We start from the raw sequence: 17,509 nt of genomic DNA on the forward strand, positions 1-17,509 counted from the left end.
ATCTGCTCTGCAACCCCAAGAATAGCTGTTCCTGTGTTCTGGCTGGCCGGGTTGTTGCTGCTAATCGAGCGACGGGCTCAATCAGGCCACACGGCGTGACAGTCAGGCGCAATCACCGTATGTCGGGAATTACTCGATGAGGTGCAGGATAAGATCGGGTGTGCCATATGACAGCCCGACAATCCGTCATTCGTCATCACCGCAATGTTGGCAAAAGAGTTGAGCACTGCCTCGTGGATGCCGGGATATCTTGTTGACGCGGTTCAGCACCCATACAACCACAACAAGCTTGGGACCGAATGATGGCTAGCATTCCAGAGGGAACGGACCAGATTCGTTATCAGATAGACCGCTAGGGCTTGGCGGGTGAGGTGAGGTGAAAGTTGTAACTGCATGCGTCGTCAATTGTTCCAATTCGCATCGAGGATCGCAGGTACTGTTAGCCTGCACTTGCGACGCCGAGGAATCGATTTACTCGTCTATGTTAAAGGTTAATTTGCCAACTAAAGACTGGTTTCCATGCAATTGGGGAGGCTTTTGGATTTGGAGGAAGAATCCCCCTCTACCCTCCTATGGTTAGGCCTGCTGGCCCATTTTGGAGGGTGTTTGGGCCCTAATTGCACGCACTAGCACCAGACTTACAGCAGCCGCCAGCAATTGGTTGCTCTTATGCAACCTTCACGTTTCTCGAGCCTTCGCATGTGTGGTGGTATGTGCCGCAATGTAAATTCACTACCATTGACGACGATGGCCTCAACTGTCAAGGTACCTTCTCGCCCGTGGTCTATCATCCGCCAATTGCTTCCCTTGGCCCAATCCCCGACCGTCTTCGAAGCACTGAAGTCGCATCGAGAGCCAGAGATGATAGTCTAGGTATTAGGTCTTTCCTTGCCAACCGCCCTTTTACTTCAATTTAGCCCCAATACCTCGCCGGCGGCTTGCAAAAACCTCTAACCATATCGCCATCTCCGGAAAAAGGGCAAAGGTAAATGTCCAAAACACCATGAGACGTCTCAACTCAACAACACGAACACACTTGAATGAATACGCTTGCGATTAGTCTTCGTCACACAATCAACTTAGCCCACCAGGACGGATCGATTGGCGAAGATGGCAGCGGCTGCGCATACTGACACCCATCATCACCGCAGCCGCATAAACAAGAGCTCAGCCGGTAACGGTATCATCTAGATGCAACATTGCAATCAAAGCCGGAAGAACATCAGTTTCCTTCCCATGACGACTATACAGTTGCTTCCTGCAACTTGGGTATATAAATCCGGTGACTGTCTCCTCTTCAAATGAGTTCATGCTCAGCATTCTTCCCACCCTATCCTCATCTCATCGCCCCTGATCTCGTGTTCATATCATCCTTTTGGCTGGTCCATCCCTTTCTGTTTGCATATCTATCCAATCTCATACTGTTTGCCTACGCTCAACATCCAGTTTAAATCTCTAGCCTTGTATACATACCCTACAAGATGAAGTTCATCCAAGTCCTTGCCCTCGCAGTTGCCGCTTCGGCCATCGCCATCGAGCCTCGCCAGTAAGCCGACTCGTCTCAAATCCCATCTTGATACTGACATGCGGTCCAGCCACAAGGGCGTCACCCAGAACAACGGGGGTGCCAACCAGGTCGGACAGGGTGGTGCTGCCCAAAACAACGGCGGCGCTGCTCCGAACGGACAGGCCGGAGGTGCCACCCAGGGTGGCCAGGGAGGAGGCGCTGCCCAGAACAACAACAACGGGTTCAACCCGAACAATGGCGCCGCTCAAAACGGGCAGGAAGGGGCTGCTCAGAACAACAACGGAGCCGGCCAGAACGGTCAGGGCGGCGGGGCCTCTCAGAACAACGGTGGTACTGTTCAGGCCGGTCAGGGAGGAGGTGCATTCCAGGGAGGCCAGGGAAGCCAGGCAGGGGGTGTCAACCAGAACAACAATGGTGCCGCTCAGAACAGCAACTGAAGGCAAACAAAGGCAACCTCGGAAACGCTGACTGGGTGCATCAGTACGCGATGGGGTGGCCTCTCCCTGCCTCTTGCCAGGCACAACCCTTTCTTTGCTTGTGTCGTGTTGTGATAGTGAGAAGGGGTGGGAGAGCGGTGGTGTGATTGGTAGGGGCACCATTTTAGGTTCAAGCTTCGGAAGCTTTGAAGACAATTAGACTCAAGGGGTTGTTTGTAGGTGTGTCCGTATATGCGTGGGAAAGAGAGTGTGTATTTGGGCAGATGAGAGGAAGAAACCAAACCCAGTAACGAAGAAACACAGGCGACTAATGAGATGATTCATTGCCTCATGCAACCTCGATGGCCCCATCCGCTCGAACGACGTGAGCTGCTCAGGGTTACGTCCATGAATTGTTCTCCAGAGGGCGTACTCGTCCCAGTATTATCTGCCCGAGCCCCCGAACGCCCGCGACAGCCGACTCGTCCAGCTGACCTGCCCCTGGTGCCGGCGTCGGATCTCCGCAAGCTCGGCCACGCCGTCGACGCCGAAGATGGGCCGGAAAACGGACCCGAAGTTGGCCTTACAGAGTCTGATCTCCTCGTCCGGGCCCAGGGGCACGCTGAGCCCGTGCTCGAACAGAGCTTTGGCGACCTCGAAGACGTTTTGGTTCGAGCCGTAGACGTCGGCCTTGCCGCCGACCTCGGAGAGCACCACAACGGCCTTGTTGTCCCACCGGGCCTTGGAGAAGCGCTCGAGGAACGCGAGGCCCAGCTTTTGGTCCCGCGGGTCGCAGCCGAGCTCCATCAGAGACCGTACCGTCGACGGGCTCATGGGCACTGGTAGGATCTTGGCGGCAGCGGTGACAGTGTCAGTAAGCTGTTGTTCCGCCGGCCCCGACATGATTTCCATGTTTTTGTGCCCAGGTCCCGCTGAGTAGGTGTCTGAAAGAGAGGGCGGGACCGCTTGCAAGCAACGCGGTTCTAAGGCGAGTAAGAGAGTCAGCACCTCATAGTCGAAGTAGCCCCCTTCGGCTTTTCCCGGCTTCCAATTGCGACGTAGGTAACCGTGAAGGTTCAGGAAGGCTGCCCATGGAGTCAGCATCAGGCCTGCTGGGTAAGGACTAAGGTATCGAGTGAGCCGGTGAGGGACAATCCGCTGCGACCAGGTCTGCCCACAAAGTGTGACCATGGTATCAAAGAAGCTTTCTATAACTTGGTCGTTGATAAGTTCCTCGTGTCGCATGACGTGTGACCAGAACCAGTACAACACGAGGCTCATCTTGTATTCTTCAGGCTGTCGGTATCTTTGTGCCAATGCTTTCACTTCTTCTGGTAAGTCGTCTACCGGCTTCGCTGTTGGTGAAAAGAAGAACTTCATCGGGTAAGTCTTGAAAAGCCATAGTATACACTTGGCGATAGATCCTTCGGGCGAAAAGTCTCCGCCGGCCTTCTCCCTGAGAGACCTGTGGTAATTATCCCGGAAGAAATCCCGAACAGTCCGGTGTAGCAGACTGATATGGAAATGATGGATAGAGGCTGGGTGAAATGCTTCATTCCTCCGTGGCTGTAGAAGGTCCTTGCATCTATCATCGAGTCGGATTATCGCAATGCGTTGGGACTCGGCAATGTATTCAGGCAAATGTCTGATCCACTCTGGATCTCGCGCCAAGAGTCGCTGATGTGCCGCATAGAAGGGATCTCGAACTTCCGCTTCGAGGCAGTTGTAAGCCATAAGCGGCAAAGGATCTTCATCGTGTTCCTCAAGATAGAGAGCCACCAAGAACAGCCTAGCAGTTTGCTGGCGATATATAGCATCGATTCTGTCGAATATGCGCCGGAAATATTCGTCCAGCGAGGGTGGCAGTTCATTTACCCTCCGTTGTAGGTGCTCAAAAGGTTCCTGAGACTGTATATCTCTTAGGAGGCTGCGAACCACCAAGAACACCCAAAGAAAGACTCCCCGTGCTTGGCTTGAGATTTGGGCTATAATTCCGTAACATCTTGGATCCTCTTCCACGCTTCGCTGGAAAGAGCGGTTTGAAAGCAGTTCGGACTTAATGTAATCGGATATATCCTTGTTCGTGAGAGAATCGAGTGTCAGCCCAGGACAGTCTGCGTATGCCTTACGGAAGCGATTCCACGGCCGGCTGGAGAGACAGATTTTGATATCGGGAGAGGCCAACAGCTCGGCTATCGTGGAAATGATATCGGTTTCCTTCCCCTCGTACTCGTCCAGACCGTCGATGAAGAAACAGAATCTCGTATGATCACCTGCACGTTCTGAGACCGTCCTAAAAGCCTCCCGCAGCTCATGGACGGTCCAGGGCTCGCTGGTGCGGCGAGTGGAGAAGGTACCGGCAGCCAGGGACAAGTCGGCGCAGACCAGCTGGAAAAGGAGGCTTTGTAGGAGACCCAGTTGAGACCTTTGCATCCGCGTCCCGAGGGCCCAGAAGAAGAAGTTCACCGTTACTAGCCGTTTCTTTCCTGCCCAGAGTCTCAACAAAGCGTCGGTGGAACTGTGTTCATACAGGTATTTCATCAATGTCGATTTGCCACTTCCGGCAAGCCCATGAATCCAGAAGTAGCCGTCGCCACTTTCAAGCCACTGTGGGAACTGAGTAGAAGTGTGATCGAAAGCCCATTTGAAGGTGACTTTGTGAGCTGGGTTGATGTCCGAATAGCGCTGCTTGATATCCTGGAATAGCAGGCTCTCTAGTTGGTTCTGGTAGTATTGCATGCTCCGTATCTCGCCCAGAAACAGCTTGACCAACTCGGCTACATATTTCTCAGTTCGAAGCTGACCTTTGAGAGTCTGAGCCGCACTTTCCAGTAGGTTTCCCTGTGTGCTGTTCATGCTCTCCGTTTTGAGATCGAGACGCTCAATGGCCAACATGACACTGGACCAGCGATCCTCGTTCTCGAGGCCGGCCTGCCGATGTAGGACTTTCTCGAATCTCGTCCGGAGTCTCTCATCAATCCGGTTTAGACGGGTGACCAAGTCCCGAACCTCGTTCTTCTTGGTGTGGCTATGCCACGAGATGCGCACGCTGTCGAGTGTTCGGGACTTGGCACCGTCTCTCCTGGCGAACTTGGCCGCCAAGGCATCCAGCTCGGCGGCTATCGCGTTGCATTCATCCGAGTATTCGCAAATGGCCAGCTCATCTTCCGAGAGAGTGCCCTGGGGCAACTTAGACACATCTGCCCCAGTTTGTTTGATGTCATCCAGCAGTAGCCTGATCTCCTTCGTCTGCAGGTTGTCGACGCACTGGTACACATCTTTGGCGGTCAATGCGATCTTGACTCCGGTCTCGACAAACTGGAAAATGTTGGCCACAAGGCCAAGAAGCGCGCACTCCGCCATTTCGACAAGCGGCTTGGAGGGCGAGACCACAAGACTTCGGGTTTATCTAGTCAATGCTGACTGAAAATAGGCTGGTCAGTTGTTGGTCAGCTATTTATCTGCGGGGGCTGTGCATGACATGTTCCGTTTTTTGGCCCCCAATCAAGTACGGACTTTTCAGCCTGCTTGTCAGCTCCGGCAGCCTGTGTGTGACTGTGGCTTTGGCGACAAAGACATCGCGCTTCAGGCTGACACCTTGTACGGAGATCGACAAGTGGACACCTGTATCAATGCCATAGTGGACACCATTGGACACTACCAAGTAACTACAAGCGTCACGTCACCTTCGTTCCAAGAAACTAGACTTAAACGAACCACTTCGATATAAGAATAGAGCTTCTCGGTGGGTTACGCCATGAGGTTACACCAGTACCGGTAGAAGAAATGCCTCCACACGCCCACAAACTTCTGATACAAGCACCCGAGAAACTGAAGGCCCAGAAGGACAAAGTTCCCCCACATCCACAGCCGAAAGAACCATACCTTGTGTCAGTACGAGTCGTCGAGCCACCAAAACGATTTAAGAGAGTCGTTCATGGCCAAGATGCAGACGAAGAAGTTGGAAAAGAGGTAGATCGCGATCAGGGTAGTGCGAACTTTTAGAAAGGTACCCTCGCGGTCTTCTTCATCTTCGCCGCCGTCAGGGTTTTCCTGGCTCGAGCGCGCTTCGTATGGCGCCAGAGCGCCTCCCGTGTTTTATTATAGACTTTCACCACTGCTTGGTCTACTGCGGCCGGGATATTATTGGCTCCTGGCACGAGCGCGACAGCCACTGACTTTTTACCAACCTTGAGTCCCCATGAAGCGTCTTGGATGTTGCTGAATGCGTAGGCTTTCGGTATATTCGTGTAAGAAGAAGAGATAAACAGGTATTGCGCCCAGCTGTGGAAGAGGTGCCAGGGGTCGAGGCAGAGGAAGCCGGCTACAATGTAGATGCCAAAAGCCGCCACGCCCGTCACCATCACCGTCAGCGGGCCGATATCGGTGTAGTATTCGCTGATGTAGGCATATGAGGTTGCCCCGTTCGTGTCCACCTGATAGTCAACTAAGCGTTTTGTGAGGTAGGCCAAGTTAATGAGCAGGTAACCCTGAATGAATGCAAATATTGCGAACGAAATGACATAGATGAGACGGTGGCTCTTGGGTCGACCGCCAAATGCGATAATGAACTGGAGCACCATTAGTGCCACGTAGACAACGTGGAGAATAGCGTTGACTATGGGCGTGGCCGCGCCAAAGGGGAATCTCGGGGCTCCGCTATCGTTGGGGGGGTTTCCCGTTATGTCATTCACAACAAAGGTGGTAAGGAGGTACCCGGCCAGAGAAAACCAAGCAAGCAGAAATGCCAACAGGTTATAGACCATCTGCACAAGCAAAGCACTCAGCCTGAGTATGTTGTGTCCAGAGTAGACAAGTCGCCACGCCATTCGTAGAGTATAGAGTGAGGCCGACAGCGATCCATTCAGCCACCGGCGGCGCTGATTGATGAAGTCAATGGTGGACTCAGGGCAGTCTGTATTACCATAGGCGGAGGAGACAAGCCGTGTATGCCATTTCTGGCCGGCTTTGATGCAAAGTTCGAAGGAGAGGATGCGGTTATCAGCCAAGAACCGGTTCATCATCCAGAGGCTCGTGGGTGCACCCTTCTGTCCCAAATATCCGGCAAGTGTAGGGTCCCCTGCGAAGTAGGACTCCAACGGCGTGCCCTTGATGGCTCTGAATCGATAGGCTGCAAGGGCGCCTGGGAGGACCGACAAATAGCCCGTAGTCGATTCCATCGCTCTCTCCAGTTGGCAAGCGACTTGGTATTCAAAGTTCTGCGACGCCAACAGGGGGTTCAGTAAAAGGGCTTTGCCTTTGCCTAGGTAAGGCCTTATGAGCCCGCAGGCACCGCCCAGGTATTTGTCGTTGTAGAAAGCGGCCCAAAGCTCGAGAGGAGATTTCTGACCGACAATGGTTCCTGTGTCGACGTGGACAACCACCTCGGGATTCAAAATGCGACCCAATGCCTGTAGGAACCACCGGTTGGAATTGATCTTGCCATTATTCGTGGCCTTAAGGCAGAGTATGACCTGTACTGGTTGAAGGGTCTGTGGGCTGTCTTCTAGTGGTTTGAACAGTTGTTGTTTTGAGGTAACTGAGAGCTGGGTTGTATATTCGAACCATATCGGTGCGTTGGCGTATGACCCCAGGAACTACAAGATACATCTAACAAGTGATCCTTACAGGCATTCTCGGTAGAAGCCAGACAATATGGAAATCCGAAGTCTACCAGCTATGACGCCCACTCCTGGCAAGGAGGAGCATATATTTTGGCCCTTGTCACCAATAAGGGGCAGGGGCACAGGGCCAACATGACACCACTCCATATTACTGCAATACAACAAACCTGAGCCTGTCACTATTCGCCACGAGCCTAGCCTCGAGTTTCTCCGACTTCTCATTCATACACTTAATAGAGTCCGCCTCCAAGTGCCACTGTCTTGCCGTCTCCTCCGTCTCCGTTTTCTTCAGCTTATCCCTTGGGTCATCCGATGCCGCCGTCGCCATCTCAACGTAGACATCATGGAATAGCAGCGCCAGACTGCTAGATTTCCAGACCCGCGCCCCCTTCCCCCGGCTGCGCAGGATCGCAACGGACAGTAGCGCCAAGGTCGCGGCCAGCACCACCAGCGGCAATGTTAGGAACACCCAGCGCACTTCGATGTATGTCTCCTGACGCCACGCTTTGCCGTTCCAATTCGCTTGGGACTCGGCATTGCCACCGCCGGAGCTGGCCAGGTTGTCATTGTTGCGCACGTACTCCGACAGCCCGCGGGCCACACGGGCGAACGAAGCGATGGGCGTTTTGGCCGCGGCACCGGCGTCATTGCTAACAGAAGTAGCATGGTCTTCTCCGTGATTGTTGACGTTGACGTCGAAGAGCGCGTCGGTGAAGCCATACATGCCTGTCTCCGTCTCAGGGAAAGCGTCGCCGAAGTCCTCGTTGCCCCCAAGCGATGTCGCGCGGTACATCTGCGTCATCAGTTCCGTCAGGTTATTGGCCACTGTCTGGCTGATGGTAAAAGTGCCATTACCGGGAAAGGGAGCGCTCCACTTCTTGTTGACGACCTGCAGCACGTCGTTCCAGTCCGACCGGTTCGGCGTTGGGTAGAACCGGTCCAGCCCGACGTTGCTGTACTGGTGACGCAGCGGTGCCGACGAGGTCGGAGCGCCGCCGTTGGTCATTGTCCCGTTCACGACGCTCCGGTTCATCCACACACTTGTCCGCAGGGGTGCAGCCCGCAGCCCATGATCTGCGGCGCCAGTAGGGCTGGTGTCACTTTGGGTAAGGGGCGCGTGCGGGAGTCGAAGAAGGTGGAGTAGGACAGCACAGTGGTGAACCAGTAATCCACGTCGGGCGAGATCATCCCTCCGAGAACGTTCTTGGCGGAGTAGTTGTCGTAGCCCTCCTGGGGCAGAAGCTTGATCTTGGTCCACTGGCTCGAGTGCTCGGCTTCCTGTCCGTTTGCTGCTGGAAACGACATCGTTTGCATGTACGTGGGTATCGTGATGTTGTCACCTAAAGTATAGTTGCAGCTAGTAGCCACAAATGCCCACGGGTCGGACTTGGACGGCGTTTTGGGACCTGGTGTGGTGGAGGACTTGACTTGGTCGTGGGGGCTTGGGATCCCATAATCGAATGTGGCCTGATAGTTTTGACCACTTCTGCCATTCTATGACCATGATTGGACCATTGCCGCTACGAGCCTTGATAGATGTGTCAGAAATAGACAAGGCTGGGCTAGCTGTTATGGGAATGACACGCTTTAAAGGGTGAGCTTCGTCAGCAATATTCCCCGCCGCGCCGCAAAAGAAAGCATGCTGCGACTAAGGGCGCTGGAAAGGTAAGAGTCTTGTTCGCCATTCAGATAATCATAGCTGCTTCATAGCCTTGCTGACTAACATCGCTCAACAATGCCGGCAGTGCCATTACAAGAACGACGCAGCGAGTTGATCGGCACGAGTCCCTCCAGTCTCACGGGACATAAAAAGGGGTGTAACGGGCCCGTCGAGTCGAAGTCGTCCAAATTGAACCTACATACCATTCTCATCCCCTATCCACCATGTCCTCCCCACCTCCCACCCTGACCCCCCGCAGCAGCGGCATTGTCTCCGCCACCGCCGAAGCCGTAACCCCAACGCCACCTCCTCCTCCTACCACCGTCCCCTTCCCCACCCTATCCCCCTCGTCCTCGGGCCCCTGGACCACCCCGTCCAACTGGGACCACAAGACCCGCGTCTACCTCGACGAGGCCCCGGGCTATCTGCAGCAGCCCGCGTGCGCTGTGACGCCCATCAGCACCATCGTGCGCGACATGTCCAAGGGTTGCGGCGACGGCGGCCGCCTCACGTCCTACACGTGCTTCTGCACCGACAGCTACCGCAAAGCGCGCTGGGACATCTCGACCGAAATCGCGGCCAGCTGCAGCAGAGACGCTGTTGCTTCTGCTTCTTCTGGCCGGACAATGGCGGCCGTGAGATTTGTCGACGCGGGCCCGGTTACGGCTACATCGGCGGCGGCGGGGTTGTCCGCGACAGTCAGGGCAGCAGTGACTTCGTCGAACTCGGGATTATCGCCTCCGCAGGCTGCTGTGCAGTCGGCCTTGGACGTCTTCGAGGCATACTGTCACATCGGCGTCGGGCACGGGATCTACCAGACCACGAGCGAACCGAGTTCTGGTAAGCCGGCATTTGCTATTTCGCATTCTTCTCTTCTTCGGAGGATACCTGGGCTAACCCCTTCGCCACTATTTCATACAATAGCCCCTACCAGCGTTTCCAGCGAAGGTGTCAGGGCTGGGCCAGCATCCTCCCTGCCGTCCGTGTCTTTCTTTTGACTTGGGTTAGTACTTCTCTTGTCAGTGTCTCTAACAATGGTGCCTGAGTGATGAACGGAGTTTCGGGATACTGGTAATCGTGAGGGATGGACTTTCTGAGGCAGCTGACGCCTCCGAGACGTTACATGAATATGAGAGATGTGGAAATAGACAGGTTCTAGTCTAGAATGAGTAGGGTATAGTAAGAATTAATTCAAAAGAAAACACCATCCAAATCCAATAGGATAGATTATGAACCAGACGCAGAGGCGTATCAAAGGCAGTGTTACACTTTCCCCTAAGCCAAACAGACAGTACACTTCATCCCGAGTGCCATCAGTAAAACTTCCCACCTCCACCAGTCTATCCGCATTGTTACGCCCCATGCTAATGATCACCCTCCGCGTAGATGATGTGCAGCCATACGAAGCGCGTCTGGGCTACCGCCACAGCCGAGGTTGTTGAGATCGCCGGTGTGTTGTCGGCTCTTATTCAGGGTGATTTTGAACCACGACGGGGATCGTAATAGTCGCCGTAATCTGCACCACCTCCACCTTTCCCTCCCGCACCTCGCTGTTGACGGCCTCGAGCCTGGCGTTCCTCAGCAGCCCGCTGTTCTTGGGCACGTTGAGGTCGCCCAGGGCGAACGTGGCGTTGTTGATGGCGACCTGGCCCGAGGCGCCCGTGGTGTTGGTCGGGATCGTCTCGAACAGGGACTGCTGGAGGTTGTCCGCGAAGCGCTCCACGCCCACGACGTCGATCGCGGGGATGGGCACCGTGATGCCGGGGACGACCAGCTGGCGCTTGGCATTCTCGGCGGAGACGGGGGTTGGGGGCACCGTAATGTCGGGCACGACCAGCTGGTGCTTCTCGTGCTCAGCGGCATGGTCGCCGTCGATGGGCACCGTGATGTTGGGGACCACCAGCTGGCGCGCGGCGTGGTCGGCGGGGACGGGAGCGGGCGCCACGATGGTGGCCAGGGCCAAGAGGGGCGCCAGGGCGGCGCCGGCTGACTTTAGAGACTTTAGGTCGAAGGACTGCATTGTGAAATTTGATGTCGAGGTGAAGTTTGGTGTCGATGTCAAGGCTTTTGATGTTGTGATGTGTCTGGGTGCTTGTTGAATGTGATGTCTGAGAGGGAAAAGGTTGAAACAAATGAGAACGGCGACATTTATAGCAGTATTGTTAGCAGTGTCCGAATTCACCACTAAGAGAGGACGTTTCTCCGATTCCCCTGAAGCTTTGGTTGATCCATGGGAGGGAGTGGCCTTATTGGCACGTTCTAGGGGAACGTTTAGAGGTTCTGGGTCGAGCAAGATGATAATTTGAGTTTGTTCAGATTTGACGGTGTTCACTGGCGTGTACGCGTTTTATTCGTTGATATTGCAACGATATTGGATTGTCGGTTTTCCTAACCATACTCATTATGAAGCAGACATGGTATTAAACTGCTTGAGACGTAACCTGGTTCAGATCAAGCATTGCTCTATTTACACGGTATACTCCACAGTAAGAAATCGAGCACCCCATCTCCGTTATACCGTGGCCATGACTCCTGGAAATTCACGAGCACACTGACATCACCCTCTGGTCCCACATTCGTCAACAAGCCCATCTGACACAAGCAACTATGGTTACTTGAAACCCTATCTCGCCCAACCACAACCCAACCCCCCCTTTTCCTCTTTCTCCATTGCGTCCACGCTTCAGTAGTAATTCAATCCAGTGCCATTGATGCCGTTGCCCGCCGACGTGACCATGACCTCGAGCCCCTTGCCCTTGGGGAACCCGGAGAAGAACTCGTGGTAGATCTTCCAGTCCTCGTCGCGCGTGTCGTGCATGCGCATACGGAACGGGCAGCTCGGGCTGAACAGCCGCGCCACCGTCATGTACGTATCGATGGTCGCCAGCTCCATGCCCAGGCACAGCCGCATTCCCCGGCCCCAGGGGAGCAGGTACCGGTTCAGCCGCCGCCGCTCCGAGGGGTCGATCCACCGCTCTGGCCGGAACTCGGATGGGGAGTCGAAGATTGCCGGGTCGTTATGCACGTCTTGTACGCAGGTTGAGACGGTGGTCTAGAGGGAGACATGTTGAGTTAGGGGAGAAGGAGGAAAGGAGGAGGAAAGGGGGAAATAGACTTACGCCTTTAGGAATTACATAGCTGCCATACGTCAGATCCTGATCAGGGCAGACTCTAGGCAGGCGCGTTGGCGTGGGGTTGGCCAGGCGCAGACCCTCGTTAACGACGCCCGTGATGTAAGGCAGCTCGCGGATGTCCGAGTACTGCAGCGCGGCGCCAGCCTTGGCCTTCTCGGCCTGTCTAAGCTCCTCGCGCAGCTTCTCCATCTTGTCCGGGTGGTTGAGGATGTAGGCCGTGATGGCGACCAACAAGCTGCCCGTTGTCTCGGTTCCGGCCATGATGACGCTTCGCGTCTCCGAGAACAGCCGTGGGAAGGTCTTCTCATGGGCAGGGAGATTAGAGGCCATCAGGGTCTGCACCACGTCGGGGTTCGTGCCGGGGGCCGCTTCGGGCTTGTCCATTGATCTTCGCACGCAAGACTGCATAGTCTGTTTACATGGTGTCAACTTCTGTCATATTGCGATTTTGGCAAAAGGGGTACAAAATGTGAGTTAGTCTTACCTCCATCAACCACTTGACTCTACCAAAGGCAGGGTTCATCTTCCTGGCAAAGCGCTCGGGCATGCTATGCAATACAGGCAACAGCAAACCGTATGTATGGCGACTGAACGTGCTGACCTTTACGACAGTACGAACACTGAGGTTGAACTCGTGATCAAAGGTGGGCTCGTCCAAGTTGCCAAAAGGCTTGCCAAAGGCAAAACCGGTGGCGACATCGGTGGCAAGGCAGCGGTACGCGTCGCTCAAGCTGACGGGGCGGCCCTCGAGGGCGTGGACGCGGTCGACGAGCTTGTCGATGAGGGACGTGACCATGGGGATGTACTTCTGGATGTTGGAGGAGGCGAAGTAGGTGTTGAGGGGCCCGCGGCGCAGCTGGTGCAGCTCGTGCGACTCGGCGACGTTGGTGCTGGGGAACTTGCCGAAGAAGCGGAAGTAGAACCACTTGGGCTTGGACGCCTTGGACGAGTACTTGTACACGTCGTTCCACTGCGAGTCCGAGATGTGGACCTCGCGGGGGTTGATGCGGACGATGGGGCCTAGGGACGAGGGAATTTGGGTGAGATGGGCGTTGTCGTATAGATGACATGGATAGAACTGAGCTTACCATATTGGCGATGCATCTTCTCCACTTCGACCCAGTATCGGCCCCCGCCCTCCTTGAAGCATTGATAGTATGCTTCATAGAGCCCTGTGCAGGCGGCAATCTTGGGACCTGGGAATCTCGCCAGCGGATCAAATGTCAATCTGTAGAAGATGACGGCCAGGTATGTTGCAGCCGGCACCAGCAAAAAGGTCACCCAGGAAGGCGCCAAGACCGTCGGGAAGAAAACGTCCAGCGCGCCCATGATGTGAAGATGGTCTGCCGGGTGATATAGGGAGTAGCCAAGAGGTAGCCTAGATAGAACCTGTTGTTCGTCTTCCGGGGCAGCATATATACGTAAGAGCACGGCCTACAGACACTCATTAAGTGAAAACCGTTTGATGAGGCCAGCCGTGCCCAACGAAATGGCCAACTTGCATTCGCGGCAAGATGTCTGGCACTTCTAGGGCTCCGGGGGGGGGTCTTATCCCACGGGCAGGAGCCATCCTAAAAATTCAAGCTCTCGAGATCGGCGCGGCCGGGCCCGTTGTGTAGTGTGATGTGTGCCGATCCCATATCTTCATAGTGCTAGGGCCGGGAACGACTGCTCTGAGCATATGCATGTCTCACAACCGTCAGAACCTAACCAGGCGGAGCCCGCGACTGTCTCGTCCCCACAGCTGAGTCCGTTGGTCACGGCTCCTCTTTCCTTGAGAGAGGAAGGAAGGGAAATCTCATTTTGTGGGACTTGACGAATCGGTAGACGCATCAGTGGAGAGTCCGCACGCGCTCACGTTATCAGATCAGTGTCTCACTCTGCCAGAGAGCGAGCAATGGGATACTAACTAGACCTAAACCGTCGTGTCATTTAATCGTTTGATGAAGATTGTCAACAAGCATCTGCCCAAGGGCTGGTCAAATCTACTGTGACAATATCTTGCCGGTATTCTGTGCAGCTTAATGGGGTACAACATGCGGAAGTGTTACATCTTCCCCTTCCCAGATATCAACAAAACAGCAGGATTTGGATTCAATCCTGCTGGAGCATGATTTTCGCCCAAGCTCCAGGTTCCTTCCGAGACAGCAGGAACGTTTCAATGGGCGTACTTCCAGCTTCGATATCATACAGGCAGCTCAGGTAACTCATGAAGGCTGCTTCGAGGTCGCATCACTCGATGCCCCCCTCCATGTTTTCCCTGCACGGCTCGCAGCGATTAGACGTTAAGACACCAACCGCACGCAGTTCTATAAGTACGCATGTCTCAGCCAAGGCCGTCAAACAAATGACCTATCAACCAACGTATGCGGGCTGTTTGCTGATACCTCCAAGCTGAAGCGGCCAATCGCATCGCGACGAAGCCCCAATTGGCCTCACGCAGCAATTATCGTTGATAGCAAGGGTGTAATCAAACCGATGCCGGGCGAATGCCGCTATATATATATAGGTCGAATATAGAGCAGACAGTAAGATTCCTTGGATTTACTTCGATCACCAATGACGACGCTGCGCTTCAAGGAGCATGCCAGGAATCCACAAAGGGTCCTGCCAAGATGAACCTGTCGATTTGGAGAATCCCCGCACCGCATCCAACCCCTGAACGAACATGGAGCTACTCCAAATTTCTCCGCATCGCCATGGCCCAATTCGCAATGGAAAGCGTCGCCGCCGAGCCTCGAATATGGAAATACGGAGGCCTGCTCCGATGAGGACAGGTCAACAGAAAGGCCAAGTCTGCCCGTATTATTAAAGGGCCAAAGTTGAGTCATGATGCAGTTCCCGAGTTATTCCTGTTCATGTTTGGTTGCTGTTAATTCTAGTCCATAGGCCAATCCCCCTCTTAAGTAGTAGTTCCACCACCACCACCGCGCAGCAATCAAACATCGTGAAACTCAATTGATCCCAAGCGGCAACACAAGCCACCGATACGATGGCCGCCAAATTAGCTACCGCCCTCCTCCTCAGCTCCTTGTCCCTATTCAGCAGCCCCGCCACGGCGCAGGAGAGCATCAACGTCGGCTTCGGAGACCCCAACAAAGCAACCGAGCGACCAGGAGGCCCCGGCGCCACAACGGCGACCAAGAACTTTCGCTGGAAGAACCCCTTCTCCGACGAGGCCGCCGCCGCCTCCAACCTCCTCCTCCTGAAGCCGTCCTGCAGCGCCACCCGCTCCTTCAAAGCGCACCAGTACCTGCTCGACGACCTCAAGGAGGCCCCGCCGCTCGGCCTCGGCCCCTACGCCGACCGCCTCAAGGCCTTCTTCCAGGGCCGCGAGTACCCGGGCAGCTGGGACGGCCTGGACCCGCACGGCTACGACCGCAACGTCGTGCTCATGGAGTGGGAGGACGCGCCCGTGGCAGTGCGGGCCTGGATCGACGAGCAGGCCAAGCAGAAGAAGACGGAAAAGACGGATGGAGAGAAGAAAAAGGAGGACCTATCGGGCAAGGGACTTTTCGCCGTCTATCGCAAGGCGCGCGCGCCCAAGGATCACAAGGTCATTATCTTTGCGCCGGGTGCCATCTACGAGACGCTGCCGCTTTGGGTGGCTGAGGGCAGTGATTGCGAGAGTACGTGATTTTCTTTTAACATCTCCGTATATCAAGATGAGAAACCCCATACAATGAGGAGAGAGAAGTGCTAATGAGGCATAACTGCTTAGACACCCTGCGCGATCTGTCCAAGTACACCCCCGAAGCGGCGGACGGCGCCGTCGTGGGCTGGGTCACAGAACACCCTTCGCCGAACCGGGCAAAGAAGGAGCGCGAGATGCACTTCACGATCCGGGTGGAGAGCTTGACACTGGCCGAGGCGGCGGCGCCCGAGAGCAGCAGCAGCAGTGTCAGGGATGAGCTGTGAGATGCCACATGGCTTTGGCTTGAAGGTCTGTCTGCCTGCCTAGAGGAGCAGGAAGAAGGAAGTTGCTTGGATATTAGACTTTGGCCGTTTCCAGCTTCCAGATGTACAGTGTAGATACAGCAAAACCTACTTCATGCTTGTTGGCATTTAAGACAGCCCACAAACAGGACGCCAAAGTGACCCGGATAGACCGCCCGGGTTATATACATTGTGACGGTTCGTGAATAGCCCCCGTCCAGCGGGAAAGCAATGTCATGGAATCCGCCCCCTTTTCCTCACATTTCCGCCAAATGTCCACAAAGGAACTGCTCCTCCTCGACCTTCTTCAAAATGTCCTTGCAGCATTTCCATGTCAGGCCCTCAAGCTCGCAAACATGATATGGGCAAGAGTTCTGGCAGGCGTAGAAAATCACATAGCGTTGACATACTTTTCTAGTAACACCGAGCATGGCGCCCAATCGTTAGCACGTTCGGTCCGTTTTGATAGACTTATGTCTTGGAATAAGGAGACAGGGTCAGATGAGAGGTTTTGAGTTGCGCCAAACAATAATCAGTAGAAGGAGGACGGAAAAAAATACATACCCTCGTTGGTTAAGGAAGGTTTCATTGCTGTCGCCAGTGATAGGTGTGGCAACAGCGGCTCCCAGGGCCAGGATGGACAAGGCCAGGACACGAGATACGGCCAAGAGCTGCATCGTGTCGTTTTCGCTTTTCCTTCTTTATCTTCGGTCAAATAAGGAACTGGCGAGCCGGTGTGCTGTTAGTTAGATGTCATTTGTACGTGCTGGTGAAGACTACGAAAAAGGGATCGAATGTAGCTTTTCATACGCAGGCTTTGTGGCTACTACCGGAGAGTAAGAACTCGATCAGTCCCCGTACAATGTATGAGAGTATTGCTGGCCCTCTTACGGATAGAAAACATTTTACTTGGAGTATTATATTATACTGTTCTGGTTGCTTAGATGGTTTAAACCACTATTTAACTGACACGCCTCGAATACACCCTATATATGCACCTAGCATAAGAAGCATTACATGTATTTCGGACTGATACGTATTACACATCGCTAGTGAAGGTAGAGAGAAACCGAAATTAAAACTAATCTAGAGAGAACGAGAAGGGATAGCGAGTAGTTACTACGTGGCCGGAGCAAAACCTGCGGTGACGGTTGGTGTATTGACAGCAACACCGAAGGCCAAGGTCATAGCCCTGGCACGGATTGGGTAAA

General features: G+C 54.4%; 9 protein-coding genes across 9 annotated transcripts; 2 read left to right on the forward strand and 7 right to left on the reverse strand.

Annotated features, from left to right (window-relative positions):
- Positions 1-1,488: 1,488 nt before the first annotated feature.
- On the reverse strand, positions 1,489-2,127 carry PG986_010754 (uncharacterized protein; the record flags this gene model as incomplete). Its single annotated transcript, XM_066846976.1, has 1 exon — positions 1,489-2,127. The coding sequence occupies one exon, from the start codon at positions 2,125-2,127 to the stop codon at positions 1,489-1,491; it is 639 nt and encodes a 212-aa protein (XP_066696467.1).
- A 261-nt stretch (positions 2,128-2,388) lies between these two features.
- Positions 2,389-5,307, reverse strand: PG986_010755 (uncharacterized protein; the record flags this gene model as incomplete). Its single annotated transcript, XM_066846977.1, has 1 exon — positions 2,389-5,307. The coding sequence occupies one exon, from the start codon at positions 5,305-5,307 to the stop codon at positions 2,389-2,391; it is 2,919 nt and encodes a 972-aa protein (XP_066696468.1).
- Positions 5,308-5,945: 638 nt separating this feature from the next.
- On the reverse strand, positions 5,946-7,578 carry PG986_010756 (CHITIN SYNTHASE B; the record flags this gene model as incomplete). Its single annotated transcript, XM_066846978.1, has 2 exons — positions 5,946-7,418; positions 7,573-7,578. 2 exons carry the CDS (start codon positions 7,576-7,578, stop codon positions 5,946-5,948), a joined length of 1,479 nt encoding a protein of 492 aa, XP_066696469.1.
- A 138-nt stretch (positions 7,579-7,716) lies between these two features.
- On the reverse strand, positions 7,717-8,574 carry PG986_010757 (uncharacterized protein; the record flags this gene model as incomplete). The annotated part of the gene is made up of 1 exon (XM_066846979.1): positions 7,717-8,574. One exon carries the CDS (start codon positions 8,572-8,574, stop codon positions 7,717-7,719), a length of 858 nt encoding a protein of 285 aa, XP_066696470.1.
- A 23-nt stretch (positions 8,575-8,597) lies between these two features.
- Positions 8,598-8,873, reverse strand: PG986_010758 (uncharacterized protein; the record flags this gene model as incomplete). Its single annotated transcript, XM_066846980.1, has 1 exon — positions 8,598-8,873. One exon carries the CDS (start codon positions 8,871-8,873, stop codon positions 8,598-8,600), a length of 276 nt encoding a protein of 91 aa, XP_066696471.1.
- A 579-nt stretch (positions 8,874-9,452) lies between these two features.
- On the forward strand, positions 9,453-10,226 carry PG986_010759 (uncharacterized protein; the record flags this gene model as incomplete). The annotated part of the gene is made up of 1 exon (XM_066846981.1): positions 9,453-10,226. One exon carries the CDS (start codon positions 9,453-9,455, stop codon positions 10,224-10,226), a length of 774 nt encoding a protein of 257 aa, XP_066696472.1.
- Positions 10,227-10,693: 467 nt separating this feature from the next.
- Positions 10,694-11,248, reverse strand: PG986_010760 (uncharacterized protein; the record flags this gene model as incomplete). Its single annotated transcript, XM_066846982.1, has 1 exon — positions 10,694-11,248. One exon carries the CDS (start codon positions 11,246-11,248, stop codon positions 10,694-10,696), a length of 555 nt encoding a protein of 184 aa, XP_066696473.1.
- A 663-nt stretch (positions 11,249-11,911) lies between these two features.
- On the reverse strand, positions 11,912-13,691 carry PG986_010761 (uncharacterized protein; the record flags this gene model as incomplete). Its single annotated transcript, XM_066846983.1, has 4 exons — positions 11,912-12,280; positions 12,348-12,773; positions 12,847-13,382; positions 13,451-13,691. 4 exons carry the CDS (start codon positions 13,689-13,691, stop codon positions 11,912-11,914), a joined length of 1,572 nt encoding a protein of 523 aa, XP_066696474.1.
- Positions 13,692-15,354: 1,663 nt separating this feature from the next.
- PG986_010762 (uncharacterized protein) lies at positions 15,355-16,280 on the forward strand (the record flags this gene model as incomplete). Its single annotated transcript, XM_066846984.1, has 2 exons — positions 15,355-15,991; positions 16,084-16,280. The coding sequence occupies 2 exons, from the start codon at positions 15,355-15,357 to the stop codon at positions 16,278-16,280; spliced, it is 834 nt and encodes a 277-aa protein (XP_066696475.1).
- Positions 16,281-17,509: the final 1,229 nt, after the last annotated feature.

Source organism: Apiospora aurea (genome assembly GCF_038362705.1).
Source record: "Apiospora aurea strain CBS 24483 chromosome Unknown utg000007l_segment0_segment0, whole genome shotgun sequence".
NCBI classification, from domain to species: Eukaryota; Fungi; Ascomycota; class Sordariomycetes; order Amphisphaeriales; family Apiosporaceae; genus Apiospora; species Apiospora aurea.